A 23,475-nucleotide genomic window follows, 5' to 3' on the forward strand; every position below is an offset into this window, starting at 1 on the left:
TTTCGGAAAAATCGTCAAACTACGTCTGCCGCTGCAGCCTTCGGTGCTCTGGCTGATATTAGTGTTTCGGGCTGATACAGGATGTGATATGGAAAATGGTAAGTATTATTCTCTATTTATATGAAGGTACATGTATTTAAATACATTTCTTAAAATTTTTCATTATACCGGTATGTAAAATTTAAATTTCTCATAAATACGAAATTTTTGCAGCAGCAGTCAAGAATAAAGCACGTTTTAATAGTGTGCCAAAATAAAATAAAGAAATGCAATTTAACATCTGGATGGGATGGAGGGGGGGGGGGTGTTTCAACACCACCTTTTGGATATGCTAGAGAGAGTGAAAGAGATTCCAAAAATTCGTTGTGTTCTAATCTATGCTCCGGTAATTGTCTCGTGATAGGCTACTAATAAAATCCATGTATGAAAAAAAAATTGGTTCAAATAAAATACGCGCCTGCAAAATTGCATGGATTGCACTGTTTTAATGTGATATATTTATATGTTTTGATGATATATTTTTATTAATAACAGATCAAGTAATTTCAGTTTGTTGGACCTTAACAGGAACATACTTTTTTTGCCGCTTGAGTCAAAATGTTTCTTGTTTTAAAAACCTAATTGAAATGTTTTGTGTAGATATGACGAGTTTAAACAGAAGTTTGTGCAACTACATGTATCACTTGTGCCGAAATTTCCGGGAATTATGACAACATAAGTTATACGTGTGTATTATATACTTAATGTGTACATGTATTTTCATAGGTATTACGTATTTCTTTTTCATTTACCGAAAAGTTCGGTAAAATAAATGGGTTTATCCCGCTTCAGACAAATTTGTAGATTGCTGATTGGATAAAAGCTGATCACCTGACGCCCTAGAATTTTCAGTATTACGTCTCCGTCGAGGCATAATATGAAAATCGGACACGCGATTCAGTTCGCAGCGTTGTTATTGTAAATAAAAATGGCGGCTAAGTTTCTTAGAAACGGTTTACGTAGGTAGTTTAGTTAAATTTCTTGTTACTGTAACGATATTTATGTTGATTGTTATTGGATTAAAACTTAATATTTTCATAATATGCACAAATATTTTTTTATATCGATAAAGGTCTTCAGCGGGATAAATTTGTAACACAGTCAGTTAGTGACCTAATACGGATTCATGCAGGGTGTGAAATGGAAATCCGTATTGGGACTTTGCTTCGCCTCGCCCAATACAGATTTCCATTTCACACCCTGTATGAATCCGTATTAGGTCACTAACTGACTGTGAACTAATAATATACGTCAAGTGCGACGTTTCTACGTCTGTATTCATTGGTATCTTTTCGAATAATTGAATGCCCCTTGAAAGGGTCGTTTATTGTCAGCTCTTAGGAGCGACACTTCATGGTCTTGCTTATTGAAAGCAAGGAGAGGACTGTTACAGCCTCGTCGAAGTGGGTCTCATCGGGAAAGAAATGTCTGCCAGGGGAAATTTGACATCTATTCTGATATAGGTTTTGCCAAGGATTTTCTTCATTTTATTGTTAACAGTCCTACGCCTTGCATCAAACTCCTCACGCTGCAGAGAAAATCGAAATCTTCCTCTAGAAACAATCTCTGGGAAGAAAATCTCAGGTTGTCGGCAGCAGGGACTCAAGTCTTTAATTTGGTCGAAAAAGTTTGTCAGACAGTCAATGACTGTAGACGCATCGGCTCCACTGGAAATGTCGTTTCCCCCTTAGCACACTTCAACGATGTCCGGGTTGTACCTCAATATCTTGGAGATGATATTTGAACAAGTCTGAGAAGCCGCCATCCCACCAAGTCAAAACCAACTTCATATGGTATGACAAAGTCTGTAAAGCTTGAAGCTCGCTTCACTTAGGAGGAAGGAATCGAATATGGCGACTCTCATGTTAGCTATAAAATAATATTACACTAATTTATAACAAACTGGAGGCAAATTATGTAATTAGGTAATTAAGTTATGATTCTCTTTTTGTCACCTTATACCAATGCAGTTATCGAATTTAAAAAAAATAGCTATTATGTATAATTTAAAAATAGAAGGAATTTTTCGAAGTTATATTGATTGGACTTTGAAATAGATTACCGTGTCAATAATACATGGGTAATTGGTTATAAATAATGCCTGAAAAAAAACTCATCATGAAATATGCCTGGAGTTAAAAATTACTACAAAACTATTTAATCATTACTGCTAGAATATGGATTCCAGCCAAAATTGAGTGCGGTTGATGCAATTTTTGCTTTACATAGTTTAATAACTAAATACATGCAAATTCCAAAAAAAATTATATTGTTGTTTTGTTGATTATAAAAAAGCATTCGATTCGCTTGGTAGAAGTAAGTAATGGATGAAAATTAAATATTATGGAATACAAGGAAAATTACTTAAAATAATTAAATTTATGTATAGTGATAAAAAAACCTGTGTACAATCATCAGGCAACGTTTAACTTTTTTTTGAAAGTTTTGTTGGTTTATTACAGGGAGAAGTGTTGTCTCCCATGCTCTTTACACTTTATGTAAATGATCTGGAAAATGTATTTATTAATGAAGGTAATATCCCTTTAGAACTATATACTTTGTATGTTTTTATACTTATGTACGCTGATGATATGGTAATTTGTGCAGAGACAGCTAATGAATTTCAGAATATGCTAAATACCCTATCTTACTATTGTACAGAATGGGATCTGGAAAGTAATGTCGAAAAAACTAAAATTGTTGTATTCAGAAACGGAGGGAAAATTGGTTGTAATGAAACATGGTCATTTAATGGTAAAGAGATAGAGGTGATGGATCATTTTATGTATCTTGGGTTACTCTTAAATTTTAACGGATAATTCTTGGTGACCAAGGGGCAACTAGCCTCTCAGGAACGTAAAGCTATATTTGCTCTTAAAGCATCCAATTTATTGATTGTAGGGAACTGAGAGAGACAAAAAGATCGCTGTCTTGATACAAAGCCTGTCCCAATATCGATTATTATCAGTAATCACTGTAACAGTACTTCCAAACGTCCTTAGTTTTGAATAAAACTGAGCTTTTTTCATGATTAAGATATATTTAAAGCATTCAGTGTACCTAAAATAATAAGCGTTTTAATATCAAACAACATTAAGTTAATTTTCATAGCATTTTGTTTGGAATGGGGGAGAGGTGTCTTGCTGAAAACAAACATGAATTAAAAAGAAATAAATAATATTACACACACATGTACTTTAATTCTAGAAGATTTCTGCCAATTTAATTTTATGGAGGCTTTCAATGTGCCTCGCCCTGTTTTTCAATCTAGTATTCTTTTTAAATTTAGTGCATTGATCAAACTCAAAGTTCTTAAAGTTAATACGCGTTTATATTGATAAAAAATCATGTGACTATTGTTAGTTGAGAAACATTGAAATTAGCTAGATTGTCGGAGGACTCAAAGTATATTCTAGGAACGTTCTGCAAGTAAAACTGTTGCCCAACTCTTGCCACGTGGAGGCATCTACTATTAAGACTCTTCTTCTTTATCTTATTAATAAATACATAATTTAGATAAATAAATAAATAGATATTCACATGTTTACCTAGAGTTGTGCGGATGTGGCTCCAACTGGAAACCAGCTCGTAAGGTGACAGGTCGTACCACATTTTCCATAATGTTATGTGTTTGGCGCTAATGGTGGCACCAACTGGAAGCCTGATCAGTGGAAAAAGGTCATACCACCAAATACTGACAGTGCTTGAAAATAAATGAATTAATAAACACGATATTTATCGTGTATATACAAGGATATTTTGCACGTTTTATCCGTTACTTTTTAGATTTAAAATCGACAATATAATACAATCCGGCGATTTCTGTTGCCAGTATCTCGATGTAACCACTAATCCATCGGGAAGAAATCGGTCGAAATACATTCCGTAATTCCATCATTACGCCACTGCCCGAACCCGACACACGGCCCAACTGACATAACTGTCAACTGAAATAAAATGATGAGTTAAGACTTGGAGGATATAACCTGTTTTTCTCTGTATTTCTATGACTTACATAAATATGAACAGATAAAAAAATGACGGATGTTTTCCATTTTTAATTTGTTTAAAAGTTTTATTTGAGTACAATCCAATACACTGCTTAAAAACTTTTGTTCAGAAAGACACAAATCATCAATTCGTATTATTTAGAATTTCTTAGTAATGATAACTAGTATTTGTTCCATCATTTTTGCACATCATTTCATATATGATATATGTATCCCTGAACACACTAGATAGGAATGTCGTTTAGCTTGACCTACATGTATACAAGCATGAAAAACAATTTTTAATCAAAGCAAAGGAAGTTGCGTCTATAGTCCTATGAACACAACTGATGAGAGCGGGTTCAAAGTTGAAGAAAGCAGAAGGGATGCAAATACACCTACATGTATATTAGCGATTATCGGAAATCTTAAATTGTGGATCTCATTAAAGATGCTTAAACGCAGATTTTATTTTTTTTTCTCAATTTTTCAGTACAATTTCATAATTTATATGTTGCTTTAAAATTTACGACAAAATATTAAAAATCTTAATTTTTCTGGACGTTATTGAAACTTTGAATTTCTAGACGGGTTTGATTGACACGCACCTCCACAATTGAAAATGTATCCTTCATATTTAAAATGTACCATATGTGTCGTACATAAATGAAAAAAAAATATTAAAGTATAATCCTGAAATTACAGAGACACAGTGTAAATGGGCAAAAACTAAAAAAAAATATATCAGTTATTTTTCAGTCCGTGCTCATTGGTGTGTGCTGAGTTTAACAGTTGAACACGCCCTGTACAAAGAACAATACAGCTCGTGTCCTGTCTACAAAAACTGCGCTCGTTTCAGGGGTTCATCCAATTTGTTAAACTATGAACACAACATTTAACACATGCTGATATTGTAAGGGAATGGTTATTTTCTTGCATATGTCTCCTCTGAATTTTAAGGATTATAGTTTTAATATTTTTCATTAATAAAAAAAAACAAAATTGCTACTTTTCTTCCGTATTAAGGATGCATAGAAAGTTGTGAAAGTTTGAGGATGTATCAATCAAACACGTCTAGAAATATAAAATTTTAATAACTTCTAGACACGATTTTTATGATATATTAGCATGAAATTATAAAGAAATGAATTCATACAGAAAATTTGAGAAATATTACTTTCGAATCTATGTCTATGGACCTTAAAAAAGATGAAAATGACACGCATTTAGGCAACCATTGTAAAGTAGTCGGAATGGTAGTCTAATGTGTTAAATGTATCAACGGCACGTGAAAAGTAAAGACCAATTTCATCCTGCACATATTATGAATTTTAGAGTACTTATTCTATGTAATACGTAATATATTATATTTCAAAATCACTGAAAAAATGTATTATTTATGAAAATTTTAACAAGACGCAAAGCAAAAATACAATTGAAGCGATTAAATCCAAAATACCAACAAATGAAGTGAAATTGATTATAAATAAAACAGTATTAATTTTCAGTGATGTGCAATTTCCTTGCTTATCATGCCGAAATTAAACCATTGCAAAGTACAAACGTATGTGGTTCTCCACACAGAATCTATAACTATATATATTCTTTTGATCCATATGAAATTACATGTTAATAAAAGGTCATGATTCAGGGTATGATAAATTACAAAATAGATGTTACTGACGATCGAAGACAGCAACTACATGTAAACAGTCTACCCTAGTGCATAACATGTTCTGGATATTGAAGTTTACCAACCCGTGGTTAATGCAAATTCAATACAGGTAGATGTAACAGAGCGAAACAATTCTAAAAAAATCACAATCGCAAAAATATCCGAAACTTGTGGATTTTATTTTTCTTATTTTTGCACATTTAACTTTTGTACCTACTCGTATTTGAATCATTGTATTGATGAAAAAAACGGAATAATGAATTCCTCTTTAATAAAAACTTAAAGTATAGCGTTTTCACATAAAGATTGTCAATTCCGACGTTATGTATATTTTACACCATATTTCAGTTAAACTTACCAGAATCGATATAAATGACTGAATTTAAGTAATTTAAGAGTCCTCTTTATAAATTCCATCACAAAAATTTGCAAAAAAGTCTATTGATATTAAAATCATAATATTTATTCTTTCGCAGAATGTCTGATTTCACAATTTACATACCGAATTCAACTCTATATCACATGAAAAGTCGTTCCGATACCTTTAATAAATTTGATATTAATGGAAAGAAAAGGCCAAGAACATACACATTACCATTTTCTGAGAGACTGTAGTTAACCCGGACATCTTTCTTTGTCAGAAATGAAAAAATAATACCTCATTAAATCATATTGAGGACCTCAGATCACTTATTTTGAAAGATCCTAAATAAAGGGAATCACGATTCTTCAACTGGCGCCGGAATTTCATAAATATCATGGATTCTGTTGAAAATTATGCAAGACGATGGGACAGATATGAAAAAGATGTTGACACCTTGTCAGAATGGATTAAATGTAAATGGCAAGTGATTCCACCTCTGATGTTTCGGCGTTTGCTCTACTCCATTTTTTGTATTGTTTTATAGACTATGGTATTGAATTTTGTTCTTGATCTCAGAATATTTACATTTCCAATGTCTTTGTCCGAGATAAAATTACCAATTGTAAATGTAATTTATTTCCTCATTAATGTTTTGGCGCGGTTCCAAAAAAAATCACGTGCAAGCGGGACAACACCTAGAGAGAAGCAGGATTGGAGCCCGTGGATTGGCGGAATCAAAGCATGTAAATATAAGAAATAACTGTCAGATTTTTCGAATTCATGAAGATGATCAATGGATTGGCTTGTGTGATAATTTTATTCATAAACGCCTTCGGTGTTTATGCAAATTATCACACAAGCCAATCCATTGATCACTTCATGAATTCGAAAAATAAGACAGTTATTCCTTAAATCTTACCAAACTAAAGATATGGAGCAGTATTAAAAGAATTTATTTCTTGAATATAATGAATCTGAAGGCACCTTTCATTTTCTAGATCTTCACCTTACGACGCAATTTTATAGGCATATGTTACATACTGCGTGTTCACAGTTTAAATGAGCAATTGTACTATTGTTTAACATTTATGCTACAGACAAGCCAATGGCAAGTCGATATTTGTACCAATGAAAATATAGTGCATGCACCCACAGTGGCATTACTTTTGAATCAACCCCGGTAGTAGCCATGTTTGCATGTAAATTTGTCTGGTGTCACCCACAAAATACACAACCAATCACAATACTAGGCATTATCTATATTCTCATCAATTTGTTTTTAAATAGAAGCAAGCATCATTTTCCTCTGAAAACGCATTTTTCGACGCTAAGCCACTATGAAAACATTTGAGGTAGGATAATTTACACAGAAATGTTACATTAGGATTTTTGTATGATTTCTATAGACAATTTTGAATTGTTCGATAAAATCGCTCAAATTGATTAAAGCTGAGAGGACGCCAATGGTTTAACGTTTTTCGTTACGTGTATGTACTTTATTATTTCATTATAAATTACATTTGGTTAATTCGCTTATGGCTTTACGCCCGTAGTGCTGAATTATTCAAAACCTTTTTGTTCGACGTTTTATATAATACTTTGTATTCATTGTGTAGTGTTTTAATAAAACAACTATTAACTGCAAAAATAATTTAAACCAAACCAAATTTTCGTGTTAAATATGTAAGAAATTAATTCATACCGAGATAATATGCACAATAGTTGAATTATTTGTCTTATTTTACTACACTGTATATGCATCATGTTATACTTCAGTACCGTAAAATAACAAAATATATATATTTAAAAAATGCTCTTCAGTTGCCTTTATCTGATTTTAATTACGATTCACATTGGCCTTTCTTATTATGTAAAGGAACAGCAAAAGACGACTGCCTCTTTTTGCCTTTTTAATGCATGGTCTTGAGCTATATGTCTGGCATGTAAATATGTGACTAGATAAATGGAGATAAGGATTCAAAAAACCACAGTATGGTAACCCGGAGAATCGGGATCAAACTCTGTACAAAACATAAACAAGGAAATTGTTTGGTTTATAATAAATCTTACTGTAATAAACGCCGAAAAAAAAGTTGAAATAGAAATTAAAACAAGTCACTAGGTTTGGTGGTATTAGAAAAATCAGTCATCTGCTGGACATCTACTTGTATTAATATTGAAACTATGCACAAGGTTTCCTTAATTTTTTTTTTAGGAAATTTGCACAAAAATCATAGTGTAATCATTTTAAACGAATTGTCAAGAGGGAAAATGGATAATTTCGTTAAATGTGAAAAAAATAGTAGGTGGGGTAAGTTCTAAGTTTCACTTATAAGTTTCACTTATAAATGGGAAGGATTAGTCCTCCACTCGACTCTCTTAAAACACGCAAGCAATTTTATTTATGATAATCAATTTCCAGGGAAGACCAATGAATATTTTTTTACGTTCATCTTATGAATGAACTAGAAAATAATTTATAAACCTTGATTGTCAAAAGCCTAGTCGTACAACATTTGTCTATCTAGATCAGCTCATGTTAATTTCCCAAAACGTCTTTACAGCTCTCTCTCTCTCTCTCTCTCTCTCTCTCTCTCTCTCTCTCTCTCTCTCTCTCGTGTACAAGATATTGCATTCTTACATGTATATCAGTTTTTATCTTTGAATTTTGCAAAAATATTATTTCAAGGGAAACACGTCGTATTATTTATACAAAAAAATATACAAACAAATAATTAAAAAAAGAGAAACATACCAAAAAAGCAAAGCCACGCAATTTATGAGTAAAGGGGAAAAAGAATATCACTGGGTATGACCGAATTTTCACGATGTTATAACCTTCATGGAGTCAGGTCCAATAATTATAACTTGACAGCGCCCAACCATAAATGAGGTCAGAGCATCGTGTGTAGTGCTCTTTAATCAGGTATAGTAATGTTTGTTAAGGAAACTCCGATGAATCACATGTATTAGTTATATTTTTTTTAAGTAATTAGCGCTATCATATACCGTTTAGCAGGTTTACTTGGTGGGTATAAAGGAATAAGGTACAAATACAAATACAAATTAAACCCTGTATTTGCTAAAATACAATAATGATATAAGAAATTAAAAATCATCCTATCGGATTTATATGAATTATATGCAGAAAGAATGCTCAAATCGTAATCCTCATATGAACTCCAAAATGATTTTTATTATGTTTTGGGTTTTTGCATCGTATCTTAAAAGTTGCATAAGACATCAATTTTCAGTAAAAAAAGGGCTGTTCAATAATAAATGTCCAAAACTGTATGACATACAATACAGGTATCATTTGACATGAAACTTGACTTTTTCCACTATTGAATCTTTAATGAGTTTTATAAATAACTATGTATCTCCTTTTCATCACATAATTTTATTGTGAGAATGTGAGAAACAAGAGAAATTCGAGCCACTCTATAAAAATTGAATAAAACGAATCAGTATACTAGAGTGAAATTAAAGTCCTCACAAAAGCTGCTGTTTAACTCGTTGAGAATCCGAAAGAAATTTTCACTGAAATTTGTAAAATTTACGGCAACTAAATGTCTGTTTTATAGACAAATGAACAGGTGTATTTTAATGATAAAAAAAATTATATAGTGGGCATCAAAAATGGATACTGTCCTTGCTAACAAAATTTGTAAGAACTAATGTATTGTTTGCTATATTTCATTGAATAATAACTGGTGATGTATGGTTGACTTTAAGACATATAGCATATTTGATAGACATCATTTTGGGAGTATTTCACACTGTTTTAAAAACGTTTGGCAGTAAAATATAGCTTAGTTCTCACTGGTCACCATGTGTATCGAAAAAAAGAGTGAAAACGACAGTTTGTAAGAATATATCAACACTTATTTTGAAATATCAGTAATTGTAGCTATCCATGTTTGTTTGAAATTCAAACACTTAATGAAATTTGAATCCATCCCTTAAAACCCTCGAAACACAATGTACATTAAGATGTACTTGACATAAACAGCATATGTCTGAGAAGAGCCAAGAAATGAGAAAGCAAAATGACAGATTTATATGCCATTTTCTTTAATTTTTAGTGGTCTTTGTTCAAATTTAATTTGTATTCGGGAGGCAGTTTAATTTTTGCAGAGGAAGCACAGAAATGAGTCATTCTAAAACATTTTTGCATTAATATTAGAAATGTTCCAAATTAATGACGTCATAATTCCAAAACGGTCCTCGATCCTTCAGGTCATTCATGTCATTTTTTAAATGAATTATTAAATTCTCTTGATCAAGCAAATTTTTAAAAACATTAAATTTCAGGGCACAATAAAGCCCAAACTGTTCTTCTTTGGCATGTTGCCTGCTCAATGGTATGCGGAAAATGTTGGCTTAATGTATTTAGGTTATGCAGGATATTGCACATACATGTAGGTTAATGAATATCTGACAGTCACTTTTGCACCATATGTCTACCGGATATGCATGTATATTAATGAAATAAACCTCAGAAATGCCGGACATCTAAGTAGGTGTTCGTTCAAGAAGAAACTCTATGTGATTTGTTATGAAACTTTTATAATTGGTAAATAACATTGCTTCAAATGATGCAAAATTTTTCCTACATTTGAATCTATAGCTATTCTTAAATTTCAGATTTTTATTGTCTACGTCATAGTTGTGTGTATTGCACCTCCAACATCAGTGTCATTACGAATACGCTCAAACAAGCCATGCAAATCAAGTAAGACTTCTGGAAAAAAATTAAGAAAAAAAGGACAATCATTTTAATTCTAATACATATCTTTCCTTCCCAATTTTTTAAGAATTATTTATTAGAAATTACATAGGAAATGTAATCAACATAATGATGTTATATTTGTTTGGTGAACTATGTAAAAAACTAGTATGTAGCTATTATAAAAATAAACGCATACAAGAAAATAAATATTTATTTATTCATGTAAGTATAGGCTGATTTGTTTTAATATGTTAGATAACGAAAAGTTATGACAATGTCGAACTATCCCGAAATTATTTTTTTAAGAAGCTCGATAGAACACCTTCTCCGTATGGAATGGTCTTGAATTCAATTAAGGCCCTGCGCTGAATAAGTCAATAACAAGCTAATTCTGAGAATGTGTGTCCCTGTTGAAGAAAAATAAGAAGAGCATGCTCCGATAAAGTATCGAATCCTCCTCCCTTTCCAGAAATTCGCAGATTTATTGAATTGTATACAATAGCAAATGCAATGCCAGTATAGATATCAAAATTTGACTGCCTATCTTAAAATGTATGAAAATTCTTTTGATATTAAATGTTCATTACACAATAAAAATATCTCGTACATAACATGCGTCATTGCCTCTTCTTTTTAGATGCTAAATATTATCATTTAGTAATTGATAAAAAGAGTGGTCTATCATAATTGGGCAAGTGCTCACAATTTATTTCCATAACCCTTCAAGCAGTTATCCATTGATTATTGCATTGTTTGCTAGTTTATTTGTATTATCTTTATTTTGAATCGTTTACTTCTTTTTTAAATTCACTTTGTGAATTGTCTTATTCCCTTGCTGTTTTGCATTCCCCGTAAGACCAGGGTGTGTCACAATTTTAATTATCCATTATGGCGTTTTATTAAATAATTTTCATTCCAAACGTTTATTTTATAAAACTAACATATCATTGACATATGTTTTAAGCTTGTTTTGCAAAATTATTCCAGCAAATACTTTCTATACAAACATCTATCTAGTTTATCTAAATCTTTTTTTTTTCCTTAATGCAAAAGTCACTGAAATATTCCTATTTAAATCAACTGTTTTTTGTACACATCATTATTTTACTCTTAACTTAACCTTTTGAATTCACATTCAATACATGTCATTAGTAGAACATTTAAAAAGAAATAAGGAAATGTCGTCATGATTATATAAATAAAAGAAGGTAATAAATGAAGGTTTCTATAGCCCTTAATTCTGTTTTAGCTCTTTCCCTGTGGCCACAGTAATTATCAGTAAATTTCAGCAACGACAGCACAATCAACAGTATTTATCAGTATTTATCAGACTCAACAGTAAAGACGACACTAATTATCAGTATTTCTCAGCAACAACTAAAATTATCAGCAACAACAGTAATAATAACAGTAAATATCAGTAATTATCAGCAAGAACAGCACCGTATCAATAATTATCAAACATTATCAATAAAATTTGGGATTCTCAGCACTTTTTTCGTTCAGTAGTGATGTAAGATAAGCATAAACTAAAAAAGTCTACCATCAACGATAATGTTAAAAAACAATTGCTTGAGACTTAAATTAAAAAAAAACAAAATCGCAAATAAGCCCTCACTTCTTCTATGCCCTTATTTCTAGGATAATCCTCATGTTAATATACATGTAAATGCTATTTGGTACCTTCTAATCCAATTCTATGGCATTTCATAAATCTTATAATTGTACAATAATTTGAAAATCTCATTTATTAACAACTTTTAAATTTATTATCAACAAATAAAATTTGATGATGTCGTCTACAATTGAACAGTAATCCATTTTCTATATCATATTTTTAAGGTCCTGAAATGCGAATAAAAACCTGTGATACATCAAAGAATTCCTCATAATATTTTGTTTCCCTAGTGAAGGTGTGTGAGAATAATGATTGTCAGAGTGGAACCTGTTTAGTAGACAGTTGTAACAAACGAGGGTACAGGTGCAGCTGTTTTCCTGGTTATAGCGGGGACAATTGTGAAGGTAAACTGCCTTTAGTTCTTATTTAATAAAACGGCTCTAGGCAACGAGCATTTCTTATAGTAGAGATTGTTTTTATACATTGTAGACTATCCTTACTTTGTTTATGAGTTGTTATGCCAGCAATTTTTTTTATCATTGGTCGATGTTTTGACAGCTACGACAGTAAGAATTCAAACCCACATCGCAGATTAATGGCTGTGACGGTGCATGTTGTCGTTTCGTACATGTTTATTGTCGGCGAGAATATCTACCTTGAATGCACATACCTATGTATTACCGTTAGTTGGTATATTTGGTAACCGTGTGAAAAGTGACACATGTACAATAATACTATCATTGGCGATATTTTGTTACAAATCTTCAATCAATAAATCGAAAATTGGAAAATATAGATTTTTAGGTAGTTTGGATATGTATTTGTTATCTCACCTGAGTCGAAAGCTCAAGAGAACTTTTCTGATCAAAATGTGTCCTTTGTCTGTCTGTCATAGTCGTTGATGTGGCCGTTGTAGTTGTAAACTTTTAACATTTTCATCTTCTTAAGAACCATTGGGCAAATTTAAACCAAACTTGCTACAAAGTATCCTTGGGTAAAGGGATTCAAATTTGTTCAAATGAACGGCCATGCCCTCTTCCAAGGGGAGATAATTATGAATAAGTGAGAAATTAATGGCTTTTTTTAAAATCTTCTACTGAAGAACCACTAGACCAGGAAAAATTAAAACTCATGTGACAACCTTTTTTCTAAATATACAGGAAGACGTACCTGTACATGTTATTTTTTTCATGCGCAATCAAAAAATAAAAATTTTAATTTGATGTGATATTTTTAATAATTTAACAAACTCGTAAATAGAGAAAATGAAAATAAAATTATTGAATAATGGCCAGGTAAATATTGTTGTACTGTTAGTATTTGGAGATGATGGAATTTTACAATAATTGTCAAAGACGAACTTTTTTGCAGTAGAATTGTAATACCAACTAGTGCTAATTGTAACGGGGACCGTTACAGATGTTCCCCAAACGCTCCCCATCTCCCTTTTGGTGCCATATTACCTGTAAGCTTCATTAAATAAGACAACTTTATGCATTTGAGACTTTAACAACGTTTACCCAGAAGGGTACCAAGTTCATTCAAATTTTAGCATTGCACGCGTGCGCATGCGAATGCATGTGCGTAATGACCATATCATCTTGTCTTCACAATCTTCGTTTGGGGAACATAATTATTGATTCCTTTTTTACACTTTGACTGATGTATTTACACAATTTATTTACCCATGGGCTTTAAATACTGGTATAAAGAACTTAAAAAAATAAGTACGTACTCATGTATGATTTTAAGAGGAAAATTCACATAAATATATATTTAATTGCTTTAATAAAAAAAAAAAAAATAAATATACAAATATTAAATACAACAAGGACAATTCAAATAAATAAATATAAAATAATATTTTAACTATCAAAATAGATTTACACTGCAACTTTACACGTTTTGCTTGTATGTACAATGTTTGGATTTATATTGAAAATCACCACGTTTTATCTTTAATCCCAATCGACAGATCAATATGTTGTTCTATTGGTTGTCGCGCTGATTGGTTAATCGCTTATACTGATTGACAGCTCTGTAAAGAAATACCGAACGCGCGTTCGCTCTGTGGGACCGCTACTGAATTTTGGGTTCCCTCTCTGGGTTCGTTACGGGTTGGCTTTGGGTGCGCTCCGGGTTTGCTCGGGGTCAGCTCTAGCGCTCTCATGTAGCCTTTACGTCATCAAATGTCGCCATTATCGTGTGCTTTGTTTATCCCTTTCTCATAAAAAAATTCTCTGAAAAGTGCACGAAATTTATCAAAGCTCTGAATTTTTCCAAATGACGAAATAATACATCGTGCATTAAAAAAAAATTGTGTTTACATTAATTATATTAATTCAAAAAAATACTTGCGTATTCTTTAATGAAATCTGTATTTATAAACTTATTCTAGGCAATAGAGATCTGCATGTTATGAAATGTTAAGAATAATAACATGTTTATTTTCATCTACATTAAAGAAAACTCTATTCCAATATGATGAATAAACATAGGCTGTGAATTGTAGATCGGAACACATACTAAACGCTTTTCTTAGATGATTATCGGATAAACCTTGCATGGAACATTGTTATGATAATGAGAAAATCTCCTAGCATATTGTCAAGAGTTTATGTAATTACAAACAAGATAGAACATTTGCCTCTCGACGAGGCCAGTATAAAAGGTCTAAACAACCTTCGTTTCAAAAATATGTTTTTCATATCGGGAATTTATGAATCAGATTTACAGGTTTCTTGTTTTGTAGCTTGTAACGCTTTTGCATTTAAGCCTCTTCTTCTTTTCTTTTTTTTTTAAATTATGTTGATTTTGAAGTTGGTGTCTGTGACAGTCATGGTTGTCAAAATGTAGCTACTTGTCAGACAGACCAGTCTAGTGAACGCGGTTACAGCTGTACATGTACCACTGGCATTGTCGGGATCAATTGCGAAGGTAAACAGCTTTCAATTTTGGGACATGCTTAATTTTTGTTCTTGATTAAAAGACAATTAGGTGCATACCATTAATATGTTGATCAGATGCATTATAAAACAATTTGATGGAGAATACTTGATATCATGTCTAAATTTCATAACAGTTTATAAATCTCGGATTTATTTCTTCTTTGACTTGGTGAATGAAATACATGTATTTTCCATATTTCCCCCCCAAAAAAACACATCCAGGGTCATAACGTTAAAATTGACTAATTTTAATACATTTTTTACCTTTTCTTTCTAAAATACTAATTTAGGAAATCAAAAAGCAAACTGGCTTACTGTAGAAGCAGAACTATTCATGGAAGATAAAATTTCGTTTGTTTCGTTGATAACATTCATCAGTGAAAATTAATCCTACACGAAATTTTTATACGACTTTTTTTGGTTGCATGGGTAAAATTTTAAAACAACGAAGTTTTATGTCCACGGAACCTTTCTTCATGACAAATCAACGCAATATAATGCCAACGAAATTCGTATTACTTAAGAAACATGAACTCAGTAACCAATTTTATGTTCTTGCATGATTTACACTTTAAAATTATTTGTTAATATATCAATAGATTTACGAATATGGACGAATCATATTAACAGATGAGAATGATTACAAAAAGTGTGCAAAATGTGAAATTTAGTGTTTGAGATAAAAAATTTAATGTGACCTGTGGTTGGGTAAATATGTTTTTAATTAATTGAAAAGGGGGCTAATTATGTAACATAAAATGTTTTCCAACTAAGATAATTATGTATACTTACATGTATCAAAGAATTGCATTTATCCTATCATAGCCCAAACTATCCCCTTCCCTGACTCATTGAATATGTATTTTTATATGCCACATCATAATTATATAAACATTCAAACTCAGTTATGTTAAGGACCGATTTGGAAAATGTTACCTTAGCACCGTTTTATTATGTAGTACTTCTTTTAAAAAATGGTAACAAAGCAACTGAATATCTGTAGAACATGTAATATAGCTATTCATAATGGATAGGACTGGGCCGTAGTTACTACCAGTTATATCACATGTATCAGTTGTTTGTCATGTGACTTATATAAAAATAGAATTGCTAAGCTGAATATTTCCTCTTCCAAAAAAGTGCTGGGAGCCAGTCTGTGCTTTTGGAAAATGGTAAAAAAAAATCCGAAAATGCTAATAATAGCAAAGAATTTCTGCTTCACTTAAATTCTGCTAAAAATAAAAAATAATGTTATCGTTTTAGCGATATTCTCTACATTCCTTTCCCTTTACAGTTCCAGTGCTACTACATGTAGATAAATTCATATTCTATATAAATTGCATTTAATAAATCATTTTCTTTTAGTTTTAGTGAGTAGGTTTAAAAATCTAGAGATGATATCATATTTATTAAAGCATTCTTGTAATTGTCAAAACAGTGAATCTAGTCTTTGAATCACCCGTGCTGCGTTATGTCAAAGCTGATGACGTCATATTTGACGAACGACTTTCTTCTATTACTAGACTGTACTGCTATCAAGTATCGCCATTTTACAAGACTTTATAAATAATTTATATCAAAATAAATGAATTCAAGTTAACATTTACGCATCATCATGTCGTTAATTTAGTTTTTGTCGCTTGTTAAATTTTCCATGACGTCACAATTAAATTCCAATACGATGTACCAGGAATGTGAACTCTGAACTTTCTTAATATAGCTTAGAAATCATCAATAAATTGCGAATTTTATTTCAAAAATAATATTATTTTTCCCTCAGGCCGTCCCTAGTTCCTTCGAAGGTCTTTATGTTTAGATTTTTTTTCTTTGTTAAAAAGTGTAATTCCTGCAATCTTTTCTTCCTAAGGATTGTAAGGATATCTTTGACATTGGGAATGATCAATCAGGCGTGTACACAATCTATCCTAATGGCACCATTTTAAATCCCGTCAGCGCCCTGTGTGACATGGAAACACAGGGTGGGGGCTGGACAGTAAGTAATTAGTTTGTTGCTTGTAATTTTAGAAATGTCTTCTGAATATAAACAATATATATAATGACAATCAAAAACCATTGTCGACCGAGGCACACTCAACTACATGCAATATCTAATACTGAATGTACAAAGTCATGTACTTGAGGGTAGTTTTCAAACTAAAGATTGCGGCGCAGAGATAATAATTCTCGAGATGTGAAAATTTTCAATGTTACCCTCTTAAATATTCAGTATGTTTTATTGTATACTGAATGTTTTGTTTGAAAATATATAAAGAAGGATATGGAGATAACGAACAGTATTCAATCTCAAAGTCTATCAAACAATACAAAATAAGAGCAGAGCAAACACGAACCTCCAAAACATCAGAGGTGGGATCAGGTGCCATGGAGGAGTGAGCATCCCCTGTTGACCGGTCACACCCGCCGTTTGCTCCTTGTCATGATCAGAAAATAACAGCAAAAATCCGTCGTCAATTCATTCTTAAATATTGAATAACAATATACAGGTTCGATGAGGCTTCCCATAGAATATTGCAGTGTACTCTGTGCATACACTTCTCTGAACTTCAAATGTGCGACGTCATACTTAAAAATGACGTCAAGTCATTGGAAACTTGAGCTGTAATGCCGGGGAGAGTGTCATAATCTTTTGTCTTAAAATATAATATATCCGAATAATTTAGATAACTTTGTTTTACTACTCTTGTGTAAATGTCAGCGTGATCAAAATACATACGAAAATATACGTTTGACATTTACCCTTTCTAATACTCGTGGATAGAGGCAGAATTCATACAATGTGTATTAAAGAGCCTGGCGCAGGTCATTGATAAGGAATAATTTGAGATGTTTTGTGAAAATCTGTAAGAGGAGTCTCCCCTTTAACTGAATCTTGCTTGGGAAAAATGTAAGATCTCTTTGTTTTAAAACAGATGTCGATATTGAGCGGAAAATACCCTTAGATCTGTCGGTAAGTTGGAGTTTATGTCAAATATTTTGTACCAGAGTAATAGTGTAACTTTTCCCAAGCAAATTTCGGGTTCTCAAGGATGCAACGAGTTTATTTACATGACCAAAAAATTATAAATAATTGTGTTATAGAGCTGCGCCGAAGCGATTTGTGTAAAGCACTTCAAAATTGTAAAAAAAAAAATGACTGTCACGTGATCAACGAGGTCATGTGATATCGTAACAAATATGTTTATTTATAACCAATTTACAGCTATGGAAGCCTTAACAGTAATGCGTGAGTATAAAACACGTCAGTCAGCATTTGACTCAATGATGAATTGTATTTGCTGGAATGGTCAATGTATCGACCATAGAACTTACGACTTTATGATGACTTTAAACGAGACTGCTGATATTCTCGTTTCATCATTTTGCTTTTTAATAATTTACCTTGTTTTAGAAATTGTTCATACGTAGAGCAAGCTCCTGCGTATGGAATCAACAGAGATACATGTATATGCACTCCGTATGTAGGTGATGAAGGTATGTTGCTGCATAAGTGAAGGAAGTTGTCGATAGAAAAGTAAAAGTCATCACATTTATCATAAAGCTTGGTTATTAGATTACCATTAACTTCTTATTCAAGTAAATATCCAAATATGAAACAGATGTGACATACTCTGTGGAATCTTCAATCTCAAGCTCACTAGGATATATCATATCGGTGTAAAAATGGAAATTGGCATTGATAATTGACAATACGTCGTCGATGTATCTAAATGTCGAGTTCAAGGCTACAACAAGTGTTTTCTTCTTTTTTTCTTTTTACGCATAAGATTTTGCACAAGTTCTGCTTCATATGAATATTAAAATAGGTCCGCTGATAATGGAGCACAATTGGAACCCATGGGAATTCTAATAGATTGTTGGAATATCTGGTCTCCAACAATTACATAGATATTGTCAATCAGAAACTCAAGCATCTCTTTGATGTAAACTTCAGAGTACTTGTGTGTGCAATCAGAATGTGTTTTAACAAAATAATTTGCGAATGATGACCAATGACCAGGTAAGTAAATTTAGGAGTTTCATTAAAATAAACAGCTGTCAATGATATCAAAAAGCCTTGACTTTTATTTATCGTGGGGAATTTTTCTAAATAAAAGGCTTCAGCTGTTGATTTTGGTAAAATCTTGTTATTTCAAATTGTCCAAAATTTCTTTGGAATTTTTGTGCATCCACATCTGATTCACATCACTTATTGAATATATTGTTCCATAGTACTCCTGAAGTTATCCTTCTCTACAGTCAATATCTTAGTGAGGAGTAACGAAAGAAAAACAAACTGTGCGATTTTCTTGAAAAGCCTGGATACCTATGACTTTTATTTCTCAATTGTTTGTGTTGCAATAAAAATTTACGTACCTGGCCATTGGTCATTTGCAAAATTGTTTTGTAAAATCACGTTCTGATTGCACACACAAGTACTCTGAAGTTAACATCCAAAAAGTGCTTGAGTTTCTAATTTACAACATCTACGTGGTTTTTAGAGACCAGGTATTCCAACAATCTATGGGAATACCCATGGGTTCCAATTGCGGTGTGTTATAAGAGACCTATTTTAGTATTTATATAAATCAGAATTTGTGCAAAATCTTATACGTGAAAAGAAGAAAACACTTGCTGTGGCCTTCAACTCGACACTTAGATATATCGAGGATGTACTGTCAACTAACAATAGTAATTTCCATTTTTATATCGATACGATATATCCTGGTGAGCTTGAGATAAAAGATACTAACACATCTGTTTCATACTTGGATAATTTGCTTAAAAAGACGTTAATGGTAATTTAATAACCAAGTTAAATGTTAAACCTGATGACTTTATTTTTTCTATCATCAACGTCCCTTACTTATGCAGCAATATACCTTCATCACCTGCATACGGACTGTATATATCTCAGTTAATTCGATACGCAAGCGCTCATTGAGAGTCATCATTTTGTAAGTTTTATGGTCGATACAATGACCTTGTCAGCAGATACAATTTATCATAGAGTATGTGAGGGTGTGACCGGTCAGCAGCGGATGCTCACTACCACCTCATGTGTTTCGGAGGTTCGCCATTGCTCTGCTCGTATATTGTTTTGTTTTATGGACTTCAATATTGAATAATTTGCGTTATCTTCTTTTCCTTCTTGCAGTAAGATGCATCAGGCGTAATTTCTAGACATTTTAATTTAATTTTATTTATATTATTTTGTCACATTATTTCTGAAGATGAAGTTCCAAGAAACACAGTGCCGGGTAAAAGGATTGGACTGTCAAAATAAATAAATAACATTTTTTTTAATCATTCATATATGTAAGTGTCTAAATAATTTTCCTTTCTTTGAATGAATTTAAAGAAAACACATAAGGCATTTATCAGGTAAATATCCTTTACAAATTCGGAAGAGCTCGTCTTTTAAAGGTTATCCAGAAAAGAAATCGAGATGAAAACCTTAGCTTTGAAAGAACATGGGAGGAATATAAAAACGGTTTCGGAACACCAACAGGGGACACCAGGATAGGTAAATTATAAACAATATATAAAAGGTTGACATACTTATTTTTATCTCTGAGTAAAAAGTTTTATTCATGATTCTTATTGAATTTTTATATAGACAATTTTAGATAAATAAAAGTTAAGTTAGATGAAGGAAAAAAGGTAATTGCAAGTGAAATGATAGAACTTTTCCTTTTTAGGAAAGGTTACTGAAATATTGTCACACATAAATATAAATTTTGATATATTTTTTTCCAATTCTACACACAATTTGATATCCCATTGAGCATGAAAAAATGCTTCTGTATTGCAGCACTTCTCATTGATTCTAAATATGCTTCATAACAGGAAATGACGTGATCAATCAATTGACAAAGGGAAATGACTCATCTCTCTATGTGTCCATCACTCTAGCCACGACGTTTTATGAAATGTATGATCGGTTCTCTGTTTCTGATGAAACTGATAAATACAGACTCTTTCTGTCCGGTCCTGCAACAGGCACATTAGGTAAGTGATCAATAACGTAAGAGATAGAGAGAGAAAGAGAGAGAGATAATACAATATACATTTCATTGTGCATGTGTTTATATTTGTTTTCCTTCTTTATTTTTTTTTAAGTGTTTGTTCCTGCTATCGAAATTCTTTTGATTTTGACAAATAAAGGTTTAGTATATACACAGATGATGTAATTGAAAACAATAAAAAAAACCCAAAATATTTGGGTCAGAATGTTTCTTTTGCCGTTTTAAAACATTAAATATGACCCTTTTACTATAAAATTGTGTCTTAATGGGTGAGATAAGTACTGCAAATTCAATTAAACGTTATGCGCAATGTCAAATTTAACGTAAAATTAAAGCGTCAAAATATCAAGCTATACATGTACTATCCTGATGTATCTATTATAAAAGAAAAATTGGAAAAGGGGCTTGATTGTGATTTTTCATGAGTGCATGCAATGAGCTTGGAATAAAAGACAACACAGAGTTTGTCATATCAGCTTCCTATTTCACTATTTTATCAGAAAAAGACGGAATTTTGAACGTCAACTTCCCTAACTTATGCAGTAATTACCTTAATGACATTGGTAATTATGTATATATTTATTTCTTAGTTTATTGATACGCTATATAAACAATTTCAAAGACGAGGTAAGCTATTTTACAAACAAGTTGATAAGACAAGAATATCACCAGTCGTGTTTGAAGTCATCAAATTGTAAGTTTAACGATCGATGCAATGACACTGTAAAAATATAATTTATTATTAAGTCAAAAGCTGACTGACGTTTATAAGTCTCTATGATTTCTTTATTTTCAAATACACTTGGATATATGGAATAGGCAAATGAATATAATTCACTGATAAAACGTCGCTAATAAATATATCAGTTAATTTGACGATAGGCAAGCATTTTCTTCTTCACAAGTTTAAGATTTCGTATAAAATCTGCTTTATATAAAAATACAAAATGAGTATGTTGATAAGGGGGAGCAATTTGTAACCATTGCAATTCCGATAGATCGTTAAAATCTCGAAATGTTGAAAACAGGTTGTTGTACATCCTCCTTTACTGTATTTAATTCTTTTGTAAATGATATATATGTTTTCTGCAAATGTATCCGCCTGCAATGATATTTCAAATATAGTTGAATGGTAAAAAGATTGTTATGACATAAAATCAATATGTGTTTAAATTGATAGGTGACAGAATGTTAGATACAGGGAACGCTCAATTTGACCTATCTGGTATGTACTTTAGTACTCCAGATAGAAACAATGACAATTCGAGTGGTGACTGTGGACGTGATAATGGAGGGGGGTGGTGGTATAACGACTGCCATAGAGCCTTCCAAAATGGCGTTTGAGGTGTTTCTTGGTCTAATCCATGGTATCCGCCAATTCAGAATGGGCTAAGTTTATTAGCTACTACGATGATGGTCAAACGTGTGTAGAGACAAAACAGTTGTTTATACTTAGTGGTACAGATGTGAGGGGAGCAAAGCTGCCCATTTAATTTGTAAAACATTTTTAAGTGATAGATGATACCTTTGAAACATACAACAATGATAAAGATAAAACATATAACTTGTTTTTAAGGGGTTTATGTACATTTATATGTTGGGCAATGTTGTTAGTCATGTCCACGGATATTTTTTTCATCTAAATGATCGGTCATTGTATTCAGAGAAATTATATGTTTTTATTTTAGATCCTATCTAAAGAAAATAAAGCAAAAGATGAAAAAACCAGGGGTATTTTTGACTTTTTTGTTATATATGATTTAGACTTAGTGTGTATCAGTATATAAAAATAAATTCTATTTCAACTGTGTCATTTGCTTCAATTTTAAATAAGATAATTAAGTAACCAACTTTTGTAATAATCGGCGAAGATTTGGAGTTTTGTGTAAAAGTTGGTCAAATTTTAAGGTCAAGGTCAAAGTTTAAGGTTATTACAAACAAATGAAAAGGCTTAATTTTCACATACATTAAAAATGTAATATATTAAAGCCCTAGTCATAATCCTTCAAAAGAATGTTTCAACTTAAGCATAGTGCCGTGGCTCCTTTTTCGGACTTTATCTAATTAACTCAAATTTTCATAAT

At 31.9% G+C, this 23,475-nt stretch overlaps 1 protein-coding gene across 1 annotated transcript in view; it reads left to right on the forward strand.

Moving 5' to 3' along the window:
* The window catches only part of LOC134233152 (fibrinogen beta chain-like), a 33,182-nt gene extending 10,275 nt beyond the window's left edge, over nucleotides 1–22,907 (forward strand). Inside the window, exons 4-9 of the mRNA XM_062715147.1 lie at nucleotides 12,708–12,821; nucleotides 16,804–16,904; nucleotides 17,233–17,358; nucleotides 20,748–20,889; nucleotides 21,213–21,374; nucleotides 22,572–22,907. Of these exons, the coding sequence (XP_062571131.1) occupies nucleotides 12,708–12,821; nucleotides 16,804–16,904; nucleotides 17,233–17,358; nucleotides 20,748–20,889; nucleotides 21,213–21,374; nucleotides 22,572–22,735 (809 nt within the window). The 3' untranslated portion in view covers nucleotides 22,736–22,907. The remainder of the gene's footprint in view (nucleotides 1–12,707; nucleotides 12,822–16,803; nucleotides 16,905–17,232; nucleotides 17,359–20,747; nucleotides 20,890–21,212; nucleotides 21,375–22,571) is intronic.
* Nucleotides 22,908–23,475: the final 568 nt, after the last annotated feature.

The sequence above is a fragment of the Saccostrea cucullata genome, unplaced genomic scaffold (genome assembly GCF_032062105.1).
Source record: "Saccostrea cucullata isolate Sc308-1 unplaced genomic scaffold, CSIRO_AGI_Scuc_v1 ctg321, whole genome shotgun sequence".
Taxonomy (NCBI): domain Eukaryota; kingdom Metazoa; phylum Mollusca; class Bivalvia; order Ostreida; family Ostreidae; genus Saccostrea; species Saccostrea cuccullata.